This window comes from Amia ocellicauda, chromosome 3 (assembly GCF_036373705.1).
Source record: "Amia ocellicauda isolate fAmiCal2 chromosome 3, fAmiCal2.hap1, whole genome shotgun sequence".
In the NCBI taxonomy this organism is placed as follows: domain Eukaryota; kingdom Metazoa; phylum Chordata; class Actinopteri; order Amiiformes; family Amiidae; genus Amia; species Amia ocellicauda.
In genome coordinates this window covers 54,251,548-54,267,705 of record NC_089852.1, presented here as the reverse complement: position 1 = coordinate 54,267,705, position 16,158 = coordinate 54,251,548, and the positions used below count along the sequence as shown (strand labels likewise).

At 38.9% G+C, this 16,158-nt stretch overlaps 1 protein-coding gene across 1 annotated transcript; it reads right to left on the bottom strand.

Annotated features, from left to right (window-relative positions):
• Positions 1–5,560: 5,560 nt before the first annotated feature.
• timm10b (translocase of inner mitochondrial membrane 10 homolog B (yeast)) lies at positions 5,561–7,577 on the bottom strand. Its single transcript, XM_066699937.1, has 3 exons — positions 7,163–7,577; positions 6,599–6,694; positions 5,561–6,077 (listed from the first exon to the last, which is right to left on the bottom strand). Exons 1-3 carry the CDS (start codon positions 7,187–7,189, stop codon positions 5,811–5,813), a joined length of 390 nt encoding a protein of 129 aa, XP_066556034.1. The 5' UTR covers positions 7,190–7,577; the 3' UTR covers positions 5,561–5,810.
• Between the last annotated feature and the right edge of the window lie 8,581 nt (positions 7,578–16,158).

Sequence of the window (16,158 nt, the reverse complement as noted above, 5' to 3'; positions counted from 1 at the left end):
TGTCCATTCCATACCACTGGAACATGTCATGAGACACATAAAAAAAAAAAAGTTATTACATATTAATGTCTTTAATTGAAACATGTTTCGAAACTTACTTAACTTTCCGATCCAACATATCCGGACTTCTGGAGTCTTGAGATTTCTTGAGCCTGACCATATCTTGAAGACACTCCCATATCCAATAATATTTTTGATATCTGCAGATTTTTGTTTAAGTAAATGTATATAATTCTTCTTTGAAATAGACAACTTTCATTTTTAACACACATTTTGCTTTTAATGCTTAGTTCCCGAAGTTCTCCCATTTTTTTAAGATGTCTTAAGAAATTTCATTAAGAAAAGACCATGTGTTGAAGACAATACGATTTCTCTAATGTATATGTAAAACTAATGCCATGGATAAAGGTGTCTGCTAAGAAATAATAATAATAATAATAATAATAATAATAATAATAATAATAATAATAATGTGTTAAATTTAACACATTCTGTGTTTGTTCAAAGTGTGTGTTAAATTTCACCAAAGCACAACACAAGTCAACACAAGTGTGGGAAAAACACATTGTGTTAAAAAATACACATTGTGTTAAAATTCACTTTACAATACAATAAAGTTGTACTGTCCTTGAACAAACACAGCATGTGTTAAATTGTGCATATTTTTGTTTTAACACTTAAATGTATGTCACTTTCCTTTTGAAAGAAACATGTTTGTTTTGATAATTTTGTGATTTCTTTTCTAATTTCAGATTTTTCTGTCCTGAATTATCACACTGGCTAAGAAATAAGACAGGGCTTTGGATAAAGGCTTCACTAAATAATAATAATAATAATAATAATAATAATAATAATAATAATAATGTAGGAGATGTACCTTTGTGATATGCTGCTCTGTAGGGCTGCCACCTGGCCCCACAATTCCGTGACATCGAGACAGAACGGGGTTTTATAATTAAATAAATTAACTTGTTAATTATCCCTACACCTTTGCTAAAATTAATCCAGTTGCTGAATGACTGTGCACCAAATAAGTCATTTTAATGATCAGTTCAACATCCTGCCTCCGAACGGCTGAGCAGTGTTACTGATTGGGAGAATAATCACAAATTATGGCAATTTAATACAGTATTAACAAACAGAAAGTAAACAACGTTAACGTATTAGTGTCTGCATATGATCAAAGGAAATGTTATTATGATTAATAATAATGAAATACATTTAAATTATTATCATATCCATTATTATAATTCTAATTATACCATTGTTTGCCGTGCATTATAATTAAGCACAATTATTAATTTAAGTGAAGGTGTACGAGCTAAGTAATTATCAGGTTAATTCCTCTGTATGTCTCAGAGTGTCCCAGGATTACAACAGTGCCCCACTGCATATTGTAGCATGTCAGGGGGTTACGCCTTTGTCTGGTACTATGTGTGGTGTTATAGGGCAAACTGTACATGATTAGTCCTGTTTTGGACTAGTTCCTCTAGGAATATGCCATATGCAACAGGAGTTCCAGGGCACTGTGCATGTGATTGTGGGAGTTCCCCTGCTAAATTAAGTCCCTATCATGATCTTGTTGTGTTGTACAGTGCATCCAGAAAGTATTCACAGCGCTTCACTTTTTCCACATTTTGTTATGTTACAGCCTGATTCCAAAATTGATTAAATTCATTATTTTCCTCAAAATTCTACAAACAATACCCCATAATGACAATGTGAAAGAAGTTTGTTTGAAATCTTTGCAAATGTATTAAAAATAAAAAACAAAAAAAGCACATGTACATAAGTATTCACAGCCTTTGCCATGACACTCAAAATTGAGCTCAGGTGCATCCTGTTTCCACTGATCATCCTTGAGATGTTTCTACAACTTGATTGGAGTCCACCTGTGGTAAATACAGTTGATTGGACATGATTTGGAAAGGCACACATCTGTCTATATAAGGTCTCACAGTTAACAGGGCATGTCAGAGCACAAACCAAGCCATGAAGTCCAAGGAATTGTCTATAGACTGCTGAGACAGGATTGTATCAAGGCACAGATCTGGGGAAGGGTACAAAAAAAAAATTCTGCAGCATTCAAGGTCCCAATGAGCACAGTGGCCTCCATCATCCGTAAATGGAAGAAGTTTGGAACCACCAGGACTCTTCCTAGAGCTGGCTGCCCGGCCAAACTGAGCGATCGGGGGAGAAGGGCCTTAGTCAGGGAGGTGACCAAGAACCCGATGGTCACTCTGACAGAGCTCCAGCGTGTCTCTGTGGAGAGAGGAGAACCTTCCAGAAGAACAACCATCTCTGCAGCACTCCACCAATCAGGCCTGTATGGTAGAGTGGCCAGACGGAAGCCACTCCTCAGTAAAAGGCACATGACTGCCCGCCTGGAGTTTGCCAAAAGGCACCTGAAGGATTCTCGGACCATGAGAAACAAAATTCTCTGGTCTGATGAAACCAAGATTGAACTCTTTGGCCTGAATGGCAAGCGTCATGTCTGGAGGAAACCAGGCACTGCTCATCACCTGGCCAATACTATCCTTACAGTAAAGCATGGTGGTGATGGCATCATGCTGTGGGGATGTTTTTCAGCGGCAGGGATGTCTGTGAATGTCCTTGAGTGGCCCAGCCAGAGCCCAGACTTGAACCCAATTGAACATCTCTGGAGAGATCTGAAAATGACTGTGTACCGACACTCCCCATCCAACCCGATGGAGCTTGAGAGGTCCTGCAAAGAAGAATGGGAGAAACTGCCCAAAAAACGGTGTGCCAAGCTTGTAGCATCATACTCCAAAAGACTTGAGGCTGTAATTGGTGCCAAAGGTGCTTCAGCAAAGTATTGAGCAAAGGCTGTGATGTGCTTTTTTTGTTTTTTATTTTTAATTTGCAAAGACTTCAAACAACCTTCTTTCACGTTGTCATTATGGGGTATTGTTTGTAGAATTTTGAGGAAAATAATTAATTTTAATCCATTTTGGAATAAGGCTGTAACAAGGCTGAAAAAGTGAAGTGCTGTGAATACTTTCCAGATGCACTGTAATTATGAGTAAATTGGGTCTGATCTCATATGCTTACTGGCAGGGGGGTTGGACCTGCCGGTAGTCACGCATAGCCCAGCATATATAGTGGGGGGGTTTTGCGGGGTTTAGTTTACTTGGTGTCCCGTGTATGTGTGGAGCTAACCTCGTGGTTGCTTGGATGAGCACATTGAGGCAAGACCGACTGGGTTCAATTAAAACCGCTTTAATCAAGATAATGAGTGGATACAGTTAATTTGATTCCCAACACATACTCTACATTGGAGTCAGAAGTAGTGATGTTGACCTACAGTTCCTGGGGTGAAGGCGGCGGGGGGCAGAAAATCCGCAAGGAGGTGGCCAGGGGGCGGTCCATGAGCCTCCCTGACTAGTGCCCTTCTCACCTGGATACTCCGTTTTTGAGGATGGCCTGATCTAGGCAGATTCACAGTTCACAGGCCATATTTTCACCATTTCATAATAATGGACTTTACTGTACTGAGGGGGATAGTCAATGCCTTGGAAATGTTCTTATATCCTACCTTTGAATGGTGCTTTTGAAGAACCTTATTCCAGATTTGCATGGAATGTTCCTTGGTCTTCATGATGTAGTTTGTGTTAGGAATTGTACTAACCAACTGTGGGACCTCCCAGAGACACCTTACTTACAGACTCCAATCAACTAATTACTTGACTTCTAAAGACAACTGGTTTCACCACAGCTCAATCAGGTGTCATAGCAAACAAGGTGATTACTTATGCATTCAATTATTTTCTGTTTTTGTATTTGTATAAGTGGCAAAAACTCCTGATTAAATCCATTCTGATCTTATGCTGTAACAATGAAATGTGGAAAAGTCCAAGGGGGTGAATACTTTTGGGAGCCACTGTATATGTTTATTTATACTTTTTATAACAGTAAAAGCTGATATTACAAATTAAACCATAGTAACAAGGATTAATCCAAACATTTAAATGTTCCAAAACAGCTTTTGAAATAGGTAAACTTATATAGACTTCCCTTCTCCCCTTAAGGTGTTTATGGCCGAGTAGATGTCTTACAAGTTGTAAAATTGTTAGGTACATTCTCCAAGAAGCTCGTCTCACCTCTTTTTGTAGTCAATGTTGTTGGTTAGACAAGTTTTTAATGGCTTCTCCATCCACAATTATACATACAGGTAAACTAATAATAAAGGTCAAATCTACCTACGGGGAAAATATTTATTTAGTTGTATACGATACTATAACAATAGACATTAAAATTAAATTGTGAATATCTTTCATATGTTTTTAGTCACACTTGAGAATGTTTTAATTTATATTTGCAGCTTCACTGTTACAGTTTGGTACCCAGGCCAGTTGGTTTTCACTTCCATTTAGTAAAGAATAATAATACAAAAAATACAAGAACCACATTCTCAAGATCCTCCATTGTTGTCATCTGAAAACCCCAACTATTTTTCAGTGTCATGCACACAATGCGCTATGTCCACAGCATGAGACGTCATTTACTTCAGATCAAGAATTGGCAAACACCCGACCTGTACCAGGGCAGCTGGGCTTGGTTCCGGGTCAAGTTGGATGTGCCAGTGGAAAAAGGGCAGAAGAGACGGATCAGACACAGATGTAGGTAGGTGCTGAACATACCGGTTCAGATTGAGAGAGACTGTTAGAGCAGTTTAAGCTTTAGAAAAGCTTATGGATATTTTTTTTAATGCAAGATAGACTCCACACATCATCCCAAAACAGGAAACAACTTACTAAATCTTTCCCGGGAACCAATTAAGTCATACGTGCAGGGGTTGCCTGTATATGAATGTTAAAATCATCCACTTTCAAAAGTCTAGGGCAGTAGTTCTGAACCCAGGTCCTGGTCTGCTGGCTTTTGTTCCAACCAAGCTCTCAATTACTTAACTGAACCTTTAATTTAACTAATAATTTCCTAAATCAGCCTTTTCATTCTGTTAAAAATTAGGCATTTTAAGTTTAAAATTGTATCTTGTAAGAACTTATTAAGGAACCATCTTTTTTATCAGTTACACAATTTAAAGTCAAATATAAGCAAATTATTACTTCAATTAAGGGATCGATTCAGTAATTTAGAGCTCGGTTCGAACAAAAACCAGCTGGGTAGTGGTCCTCTAGGACCAGCGTTGAGAATCACTGGTCTAGGGCAGAGCTCTCCAACCCAGTTTCTGGAGGGACCACAGTGTCTTCTGGGTTTTGTTCCAGCTGGAGCTCTCTCAATTACATAATTAACCTAGTTGCTATATCAAATAGAAATAGAAATATATAGCCTACCATTTAAATTACAGTTCATGGCTTAAAATAATATTTTGATTCAAGGTACACTACACTAAGATATTTTACAGCCTGCAGAGAAGTATTTAGTTAAATCAATTAGCTAATTAGACCAATTAATTGACTAAGAGCTGGGTTGGAATAAAATTCACTGTGGCCCTCATTTGAAATACCTGGTCCATGGTGACAAGCTGATTAAAACCTTCTAAATAACATAAGGAATTAAAATACGTCTAACTCTGGACTTACTTGCATTTCTTTTTAATAATATTTGTTTTAAATGTCACACCGATACAATGAATAAACAACAGATCATCTTCTTCTTTAGATCTGCTACACGTGACAGCTTCTTCTTGCCATAAATCTACCGGACAGCTTTAATCAGTGCAAGTGAGTGGGTAATTTCAGAGAGGCACAGTATTGCTCTCTTTAGCTCCTATGCTGTTTTGAGCAGTCTGTCTGGGAGTTCAGCTCGCAGCAGGTGCCACGTCTCACTCAGTGAGGAGTGTCAGGGGCCTGTGTGGTGCTGTTGCTGGGTATTGTCTGACTGCTATGTTCTGGAAGGGCACTGCCTTCAACAGGCAGAGGGATGCTCTGGTCAGGAGAAGTGCCTGCCCTGGATGCCTGTGCCATCTGCTCCGCCTTGCTCTCGTACTCCGCCAGTCTCCGCTGCACAATGCCAGGCATGAGCTGGACATAGGTGGCCATGAGCCGGTGATTGGAGCGAATCAGCTTACCAGCACAGCTGTCCAGACAATGCTCCTGGAGAGACAATGGGTAAAAGGGAGAATTTGCCACTTACCATTTGACATGCTCTTGAAATGCTTGCTTCCATTTAGAATTTTTTGCTTAAACTTTCAAATGGGCCACTTTTTTATAGTTATATATTATTGTCATGTTTGAGTTACATCTGGCACTATTTTAGTAACAGGTGTGGGTTTCTCAGAGGGGGCACAAGTTCAAAGGACATAGGATTCCTTACAGAGACTCCTACTGATGGCTGTTCCCCAGTTCACTGAGGTTCTACTCCAGCTCTTCAGCTCCACACTTTTATTTATGTTAACTACTAAAAACAAAAAATGCACCAAGAACCAAATAAACGCGGCACATATTTTTTGGTTTAATTATTATTGAAGGGTAACATACGGTAAATAATTATCAGTATAAACAGCATATTGTACATTCATATTTATACAAGTTTAGTATTAACAATGTATCCACATTATCATCACCCTCATCACCATATGTGAAATGCAATTCGCTTGATTTGATCAAGCCCTTACTTCATCCATTGTCATTGTCCTGTAGTTCAGGTTATTTGTGCAGCGCTGGAAACAGATTTCTGTCATCTTATTGTAAACCAGGAGAAAATCCCTTAGCTGAAACAAAAGATAATTTTAATAATTTTGCGAACAATTCATTATTTTTGCTCACTGTGAGCCAATATCAAGTCTAAATTATCATATCTTCGACGTATATTATGATCATATGCCCGGTCCTTCCGCAATAGAAAAATAACGATTAACTTAAATATATGTATGAAGTACCACTGCAGCGATGAACTACATGGATTATTTAGCTATTAATAACATGTAATAACTCCGTACCACGGATTACAAATTATTTTTAAAATGTCAGATTGATTTTGAAGATAATTAAATTCAGGCCTTGCATTGGAATCAAATGTTTTAGCTGCCCTGGCAGTATATTGTTACAAAATTAATAATAATAATTAAACGAAGAAACATTACAGAAAAATATATGATTGTGGTAAAATGTACATTTAAATAAATAATTTTACATTCAATGGGAATGTATATAACTATAGCAATCAAATAAATACTTACATTTCGCAGTTGTTGCTCGTGTTCCATAGCAGAGACCAATGTCGGTATTGCTCAAACTATATTTAAAAAACAATGGCCAATAGCCCGTCACAAATGAAGACTGACAAAACGTAAGTTTTGAGTTACTGTAAAAGTAACTAGTTGTTCTATTGAATCATCGGCTGCTTCTCAAAGCAGCTTTTCAGCTTTGGTCAGATGGTGCACGTATTATTGGCACAAATAAATACTCTTAAGCGGAAATAGAACCCTATATGTATGAGGTTGTATATCGAGATAATTGTATACTGATTATAACAACACCGGTCAGATTTTAGCGGTGCATTCATTGCAACATGACTTTGATACGGGCGCTGCCATTCCTGTCTACCTACTTACTTCGCCTTACGTGCGCTACGCTTACGTATTTGAGCTCAGCAAATCACGTTCACGACACTTCTCTGCCGGTTAGATTGCAGACGGAAGTCTGCGTGTGACGTCACGGTCTGCGCAGACGGACCGTGGACAGCTCTGGCACTGGAGCTGCAGACTCCAGCAGAACAAACATGGAGTCGGTGTTGAGAGAAAGCAGTCCTATTTACAGAAGTTCATGCAATCAAAGTTGCCTTCGTGCTGCACCAGCTTCATACTTTACAGCGTAATCAGAAAATGGGCAATTTAATCAGTTCATATCAGATTAAGTAGCTTTACGATCCGTTAATAATCTTTAATTAGTAGAAATCTGTATTCCTACTCATTGTTGGGACACTTAAGGGTTAAATACTCACATACTGATCAACATAATTACAACAGATTTTGTTTGTGTGTGTACAATATTATATATACACTGGTTTCGAATCTACTTTAAACCTGTGCATTCAGAGAAATACACATGTACAATATTTTGTATGTATTATTATAGATTTCCTTGCCAGGTGTGCAATTTACAAATTCACATAATACGTGGAAATTAGGTTATAATGTATACGTACACCACACAACATGCACATTATTTTATTGTTGAACTGTCAATCTTTAAAATATTACATTTCTGTTGTACTTATCTAGAATGAAATTCATAAGATCCTTCATGACATAACTCAAGGGCGATTCACACCCCCTGACTACGTGGCGCTGGCACATGCAGTGAGCTCTGACTCTGATTGACACACATGTCTCTGTCACACAGCGCTCCTTTGTTGTTTTGAAGCCGCGGCTGCACCAGCGCAGTACCTCTTGAACAGCTGCACGGCTGTGCACACTTTGCAGCCTGTGGATGCGTCGCATTGTGACGTGTTTTCCGGCTGAGTTCATGCAGAGCTCAGTTGAGTTTTTGGAAACCAGCGCTGTCCTGAGGGCAGCGCTGCCCCGGGGGCAGAACAGGATGACGCGTCTGATTGGTCACTTGCCTTTAGAAGGCGGGTCGTAGATCACGCGTTTGATTGGGTTGTTTAATTCTCTTGGAGGCGGGACTTGGCTCTGAGGTGGATTTATTTTGAAGTAAAAAACCGGGAAAAGAAGATTAGTGGAATTAGTAAACGTTACCCTACCAGGCTGTAATCTTAATCGTGAAATGTAAGTACAATATATACCGTTTTATCTATTTACATTTTGCATAGCATTGATACTGGGATTAACAAGGATAATTAATCATTTTGAACAGTGATCATTCATGTACAGTTCAGGCATATTTGCTGGTACAGGGGGGAAGTATTTAAATATATGTAGTTGGTTAAATATATTTTTAGAAATGCATATCAATATGTATTAAACTAGGTAACTAACATTGCTATTATAAATAAATCCTCGTACTGGCAAAAAATCCTTCCATACACACCCTGAGTCTCGTCTTTTCTTGAACGTTTCTCCCTAACATCACGAGTGACTTTTTATGTATTAATTTACGTTACTCCAAGAATAACCATATGTATGTACACTCACCTAAAGGATTATTAGGAACACCTGTTCAATTTCTCATTAATGCAATTATCTAACCAACCAATCACATGGCAGTTGCTTCAATGCATTTAGGGGTGTGGTCCTGGTCAAGACAATCTCCTGAACTCCAAACTGAATGTCTGAATGGGAAAGAAAGGTGATTTAAGCAATTTTGAGCGTGGCATGGTTGTTGGTGCCAGACGGGCCGGTCTGAGTATTTCACAATCTGCTCAGTTACTGGGATTTTCACGCACAACATTTCTAGGGTTTACAAAGAATGGTGTGAAAAGGGAAAAACATCCAGTATGCGGCAGTCCTGTGGGCGAAAATGCCTTGTTGATGCTAGAGGTCAGAGGAGAATGGGCCGACTGATTCAAGCTGATAGAAGAGCAACTTTGACTGAAATAACCACTCGTTACAACCGAGGTATGCAGCAAAGCATTTGTGAAGCCACAACACGTACAACCTTGAGGCGGATGGGCTACAACAGCAGAAGACCCCACCGGGTACCACTCATCTCCACTACAAATAGGAAAAAGAGGCTACAATTTGCACAAGCTCACCAAAATTGGACAGTTGAAGACTGGAAAAATGTTGCCTGGTCTGATGAGTCTCGATTTCTGTTGAGACATTCAGATGGTAGAGTCAGAATTTGGCGTAAACAGAATGAGAACATGGATCCATCATGCCTTGTTACCACTGTGCAGGCTGGTGGTGGTGGTGTAATGGTGTGGGGGATGTTTTCTTGGCACACTTTAGGCCCCTTAGTGCCAATTGAGCATCTTTTAAATGCCACAGCCTTCCTGAGCATTGTTTCTGACCATGTCCATCCCTTTATGACCACCATGTACCCATCCTCTGATGGCTACTTCCAGCAGGATAATGCACCATGTCACAAAGGTCGAATCATTTAAAATTGGTTTCTTGAATATGACAATGAGTTCACTGTACTAAACTGGCCCCCACAGTCACCAGATCTCAACCCAATAGAGCATCTTTGGGATGTGGTGGAATGGGAGCTTCGTGCCCTGGATGTGCATCCCACAAATCTCCATCAACTGCAAGATGCTATCCTATCAATATGGGCCAACATTTCTAAAGAATGCTTTCAGCACCTTGTTGAATCAATGCCACGTAGAATTAAGGCAGTTCTGAAGGCGAAAGGGGGTCAAACACAGTATTAGTATGGTGTTCCTAATAATCCTTTAGGTGAGTGTATATCTCTGCTCTGAAAACAGATCTGTGTCTGCCCCCAGATCAGAGCTTTGTGTGTGTGTGTCTCTGCCCCCAGAGCAGAGCTGTGTGTGTCTCTGCCCCCAGAACAGAGCTGTGTGTTTGTGTCTCTGCCCCCAGAGCAGAGCTGTGTGTGTCTCTGCCCCCAGAACAGAGCTGTGTGTGTGTGTCTCTGCCCCCAGAGCAGAGCTGTGTGTGTGTGTCTCTGCCCCCAGAGCAGAGCTGTGTGTGTCTCTGCCCCCAGAGCAGAGCTGTGTGTGTGTCTCTGCCCCCAGAGCAGAGCTGTGTGTGTCTCTGCCCCCAGAGCAGAGCTGTGTGTGTCTCTGCCCCCAGAGCAGAGTTATGTGTGTCTCTGCCCCCAGATAAATGTTTTTTTATCTTGTAAGTCACCCTGGATAAAGGTGTTAGCTAAATAAAGTAATAATAATATATATAAATCAGAATTGTCAGAATGACTGCCTTTGGTACCGGATTATGTAAATTGTGGCTGTGTTACCCACATCTTTTCCAAATAAACAATGTTGCCTATGATAATACTGTATGTTTGTATATTAATGTGTCTTTGCATGTTATTTTCAATGCTTTCCTATCTATTTTCACAGGGTTTATTAAGGATATGGAAGACCTCTGGCTGCAGTCCATTAAATCTAGTCTTAAACCGGAAAGAAATGAAAAAGTCCAAAGAGAAGTTTATTTGTTAAGAGATCAGACAAAGGAAGAATTTATGCAGGACTTTTTATCTGGCATTAATGACCATAATCAAGGCAATTATCCATCAGTTAAAACCAAAGGTGCACATCATTTTCACTATTTCTGTCAAAGATCGAATAACTACAAAGGAAAAGCAAAATGCACTCCACGAACAACCAGAGCTAATAGCTGTAAGAGTTATGTCTCCTTCACTTTTGTTAGTGATGTTATTTTTCAAGGAGTAATTGTACGAATCCAATTATACCACAATGGGCATGATTTAGATCAGGGGTTCTCAACCTTTTGCAACTCATGGCCCACCAATGACTGTTTAAAAACATTCCGAGGACCACCTTTCCAAATATGATAGTATGAACACAGAATAACAGAAAATTCAAAAAGTACAATGATATACTCTGCTGTTAATCTGTTATGCCACTGTAGCAGACTAGGTCTAAGTCAGCTATATAGATGAAAACCCTCCTTGTATAAAAAAGACTTGGCAGGTTTACTCAGTAACCATTAATTCCTGTAACAATAACAGGGCAGGTCAGACCAATGACTGGGTCAGACGCACAAGGGGAACACTCTTTTAACAAATTAATTAATAATACATCCCCTCATCCAGGCTAACATACCTGTAACAACAGGTTTGACACACAAGAGAGGAACATTCTCTCAATTCATTAGCAGAAATGTTCAACAAAGTTCATTCACCCCAATTTACATACTGTAAGTGTAATTTATCAAATACAATTAGCGATATGAACATGACTGTTTAAAACAAACTTACATATTAAACAAACTTGAAGCATTACGTAAATGTTACATGTATTTTTTTTTTTTTTTTACAATTCAACTGGAGAAAACCTGGACACGTTACTAATACCCCTTCCCACACATCCAAAAATGAGAAAGTCTAACAGGTGTGTCACTTGTCAATAACACAGTTTTCATCAACAACCACTCTAGGACCATTAATAAATCCCAACACATTAACATATTTACATGAACAGGTTTTGGAGTAGTTCACATGAGAAAAAACATATATACTGAGACAAACCTTGCTACAAAATGCATATTCTGCATACCCTCAGTGAGACACTTGGAATTGCTTCTTGGAGATCTTGGTGAAATGGGTGAGAGACTGACACGGAGAGTAGCATCCAAAGTAGCTTTCAGTTTGCTCCTTGCTTTTGATTTTGTGATAGTCACAGTGGAGAACCCTGACTCACATAAGTATGTGGTGGTGAAAAGCAATAGAAATTTGATTGCCTGCTTTGACAGAGAGGGATATTCACTTGCAGCCAGTAACCAAAATGAAGCAAGGTCAACTTGTGTGAGTTGAAGTTTTAGGCTACTGTCAGCTGATAGTTCCATTAGTTCATTTTCCAACACAGTGGACAGAGCCATGTCTTCTGAAGCAGGATCCACAGAGAATGGGTCCAAAATCCAAAGGTTTCCATGTCGAGGGTCCTCTGGGAAGTAGTCAGCAGACTTTCGAGATTTATGACACTTGATATGTTCACATGAGAAGAGGCTTCCAAAGTTTCACTCAGATGTGGAAACATGTCAAATCATCCCTCCTTTACTCTTCTATTCCAAAGAATGAGTTTTTTCTTGAATCCCTCAATTTTGTCTGAAACCAAAAACACTGTGCTGATTCTGCCTTGCATTGATACATTCAACTGATTTAACTGATCAAATATATCAGATAAGTAGGCCAGTTTTGCACAAAATTGATCATCAGTGTAATGCTCAGCAAGAGGGGAGCGTTGCTCTTCCAGAAATGTGTGCACTTCTTTTCTCAGTTCAAAAAGACGATTAAGCACACATCCTCTTGAAAGCCACCGTATTTCACTGTGGTACAAGAGCTGCAAATGATCAGCATCAAGTCGTTCACACAGAGTTGCAAAACACCTTGAGTTGAGTGCATTTTTCTTAATATAGTTAACAGTTTTCACAGCAATGTTCATGACCTCATGCAGTTCTGGTGACATCTGCTTGTTGCAAGACTTTCCCTGTGCAAGGAACAGTGCGTCCACTTAGCTTCTGGCGCTTCTGGATTTGTTTAACAACACCACGATGTTTTCCCATCATAGCAGCATACTTGAGCAGTATTTCCAATCAAGACCTTTTTCAGTAAAGTACTCATCAAGGCAGTGCATGACATTATCTGCCGCTGTTCTAGTTGGAAGTTCTTTGCAAAATAGCAGATCTTCACAAAGATTACCGTCCATGCAGTATCTGACAAAAACTAACAGTAACGCGGCGTTGCTTATGTCCATCGACTCGTCCAGCTGTATGGCAAAATAAGGGCTTGCCTTTATTCTTTCCACGAATTGGCATTCAATGTCATCGCTCATGTCAACAATTCGTCTAGCCACGGTGTCATCGGAAAGTGGTATTGACTGAATTTTGGTTGCAGCTGCGTCACCCAGTAACTCTCGACACATATCCACAGCACTTGGCAAAATAAGTTCGTCAGCGATAGTAAAGGCTTTCTTACTACGAGCAACACGAGCGGCAACCATATAACTAGCTTTCAAGGTGACTTGATTGAGTTGATAACGATGTTATGACTTTTTGTTGAGCCTGAAGCCCATCTTTTTTCCTATGAAAATATTATTTTGGCTTCCCAACACAGCCCGGGTGTTTTGAGTTCAAATGTCTCTGCAGCTTTGATGGTTTTAGCGCCTCATTTGACAAAATTTCTCCACATTCAACACACTGCGCCTTCGGCTTAGTCTCAGTACCTGCCCTTATAAAACCAAATTTAATGTATTCAGCATCGTATTTTCTCACCACACATTTCGAAGCTTTTGCTTGCACAGGTCTGTCTCCCACATCTGCTTTTCTTTTCAGAAAACGATCCATATTACAGTAACGTTAACAACGTTACTGTAATATGGATCGTTTTCTGAAAAGAAAACTGCATCTGAACGAGCAAACGTTCAATCTGACGTTGTGACGTGATTGGTGTTGCGATATTTAAACATAAATTAGCTTTTAGATAATGCATCTTGACTTGAGTGTTTTTGATCATATAAATTTATAAGAACAATTAGATAATTAGAAAATAACAAGATTTGTCAATTAAAAAAAATAATAATAATAATTTGGGGGTAGTCTACCACTGCCTACATGGCCCACCAGATGGCGCTCGAAGGCCCACCGGTTGAGAATCACTGATTTAGGTAATCCACAGGAAAATGTTGTGAATCGAATCGATGAAACATTATTCGGCCTTTTACAGATGTGGATAAGTCAAGGTTGTTCAGCAAATCAAGTTCTTTTGAAAGCATCACAGTGCGCAAGAGATCAAGGCCACAGTGATGCCTTAGATAGACGCTACTACCTAACTCCTAATGATGTTTGGTACGTGCAACGCTTATTAGCCTCGGCTACCAGGCTTGATGAAAATGACAGCATAAGTGTTGATAAACTGGTAAAATCGGAACTTGTAAATCAAGTTGTTTTCTACCAGCATCTATATAGATCTACCAGCCAACCTTTAATAATAGTGATTCAGAATGATTGGCAGAAGAAGCAGTTGCTTGACCATGGTAATACAATAGTCTTTCTGGATGCGACATACAAAGGCATTACATCATATGGATATGCCTTTTACGCATTGATCACACAAAAACAAACTGGACGGGGTGTGCCAGTTGCTTACTTCATTGTAATTGAAGAGACAACTGATATTATTGCTACTTGTCTTCAGAAGATAAAGGAAGCCACACCAGCATTTTCTCCTCGGTAAGAATATATTTAAATATTTAAAGAAGTGAAGTCTATGTGTTATTTAAAGTCTAGAGACATTGTTTATAGAGAAATTATAAATGTTTTCTAGGTGTGTGATGATAGACAAAGACCTTAAAGAAGTCAATGCTGTGCGTAAAGTCTTTCCAGATGCAAACATCCTGCTGTGCTGGTTTCACGTATTACAAGTGAGTCTAAGTTCATGGGTTTGTGCACAAACTATATGGTTATGTACTCATATGCATATATTAATGAATATTTTATCATATATTTATATATTAATGAATATTTTCTCACAGGCATTACAGAGATGAATGGTAAGGAAGGATGGAGGGCATTTGTCAACAGATGACAAAAACCATGTGATCAGAGCTATGGTTGCAATGAAAAACTGTACAACAGTATGTATCTTCCTATATTGCTGTCTATTATTATATTGCTTTAATTACAGCCCACCTGTATTTGGCATATTGAACTCCCTCTACATTGGAATTGCAAGAACTGTAACATTTCTTTTAGAAACACAATTTAAAATGATTATTATTATATTTGGCTGACACCTTTATGTTCAAGATCAATACCATTTATACATACACATTCACATTCCTAAGGGCAAATCTCCACAATGTTTGGGTTGTAGGAGTAAACTGAACCCAGAGGAATCCCACACAGAGAGAATATGAAAATTCCAAACAGAGGAACAAGGGGTTGCTAAGAGGCAATAGCGCTAATCCCTGCACCACTGTGCCACCAAGCAAATCAAATGAATTATTTAGCTTCTGTAAAAATAATGTCTCACAAACAACATGAGCACCCTTTTTATACAATAATACTATTTAGTATTTGTACATGTTAAATGTACATATTTTTGTATTAGGTGGATGAATTCAATTCAGTAGCGTCCATGAAATGTACTGAGCTGGATACACAGTTGGGAAGCAACCATGTCACACAGTACCTGAGTGTGCACTTGCTACCTTGTGCTGAACTGTGGGCAAACTTTGGACAGAGGATTTTTCATTACAACAGTGAGACGAACAATAAGGCTGAAAGGTAGAGAGTGTTTAAAAATAAAGTCCAAATACAATATACAGTTTGTGCATTTACAGATAAGTTTGATTTTTTTTTTTTAATTCAACATAGCTGTGTATTTTTGTTTAGTTATGTACATTTCCTTTGAGTTACGTAAATATTTCCAAGTAAACATAATTGTACTTGTCTCTTGCTGTCTGCTTACAATATGTATTTTCTTCAGATTCTTCCTGACTCTGAAGTATCAGTTCTTAAAAGGAAGAGCAAACCAACGAGTTGACCAGTTGTTAAGACTTCTCTGCTGTGATGTACAAAACTACTACAGGTATGCACATTTTATTTTAAATCCAGAAAAATGCATT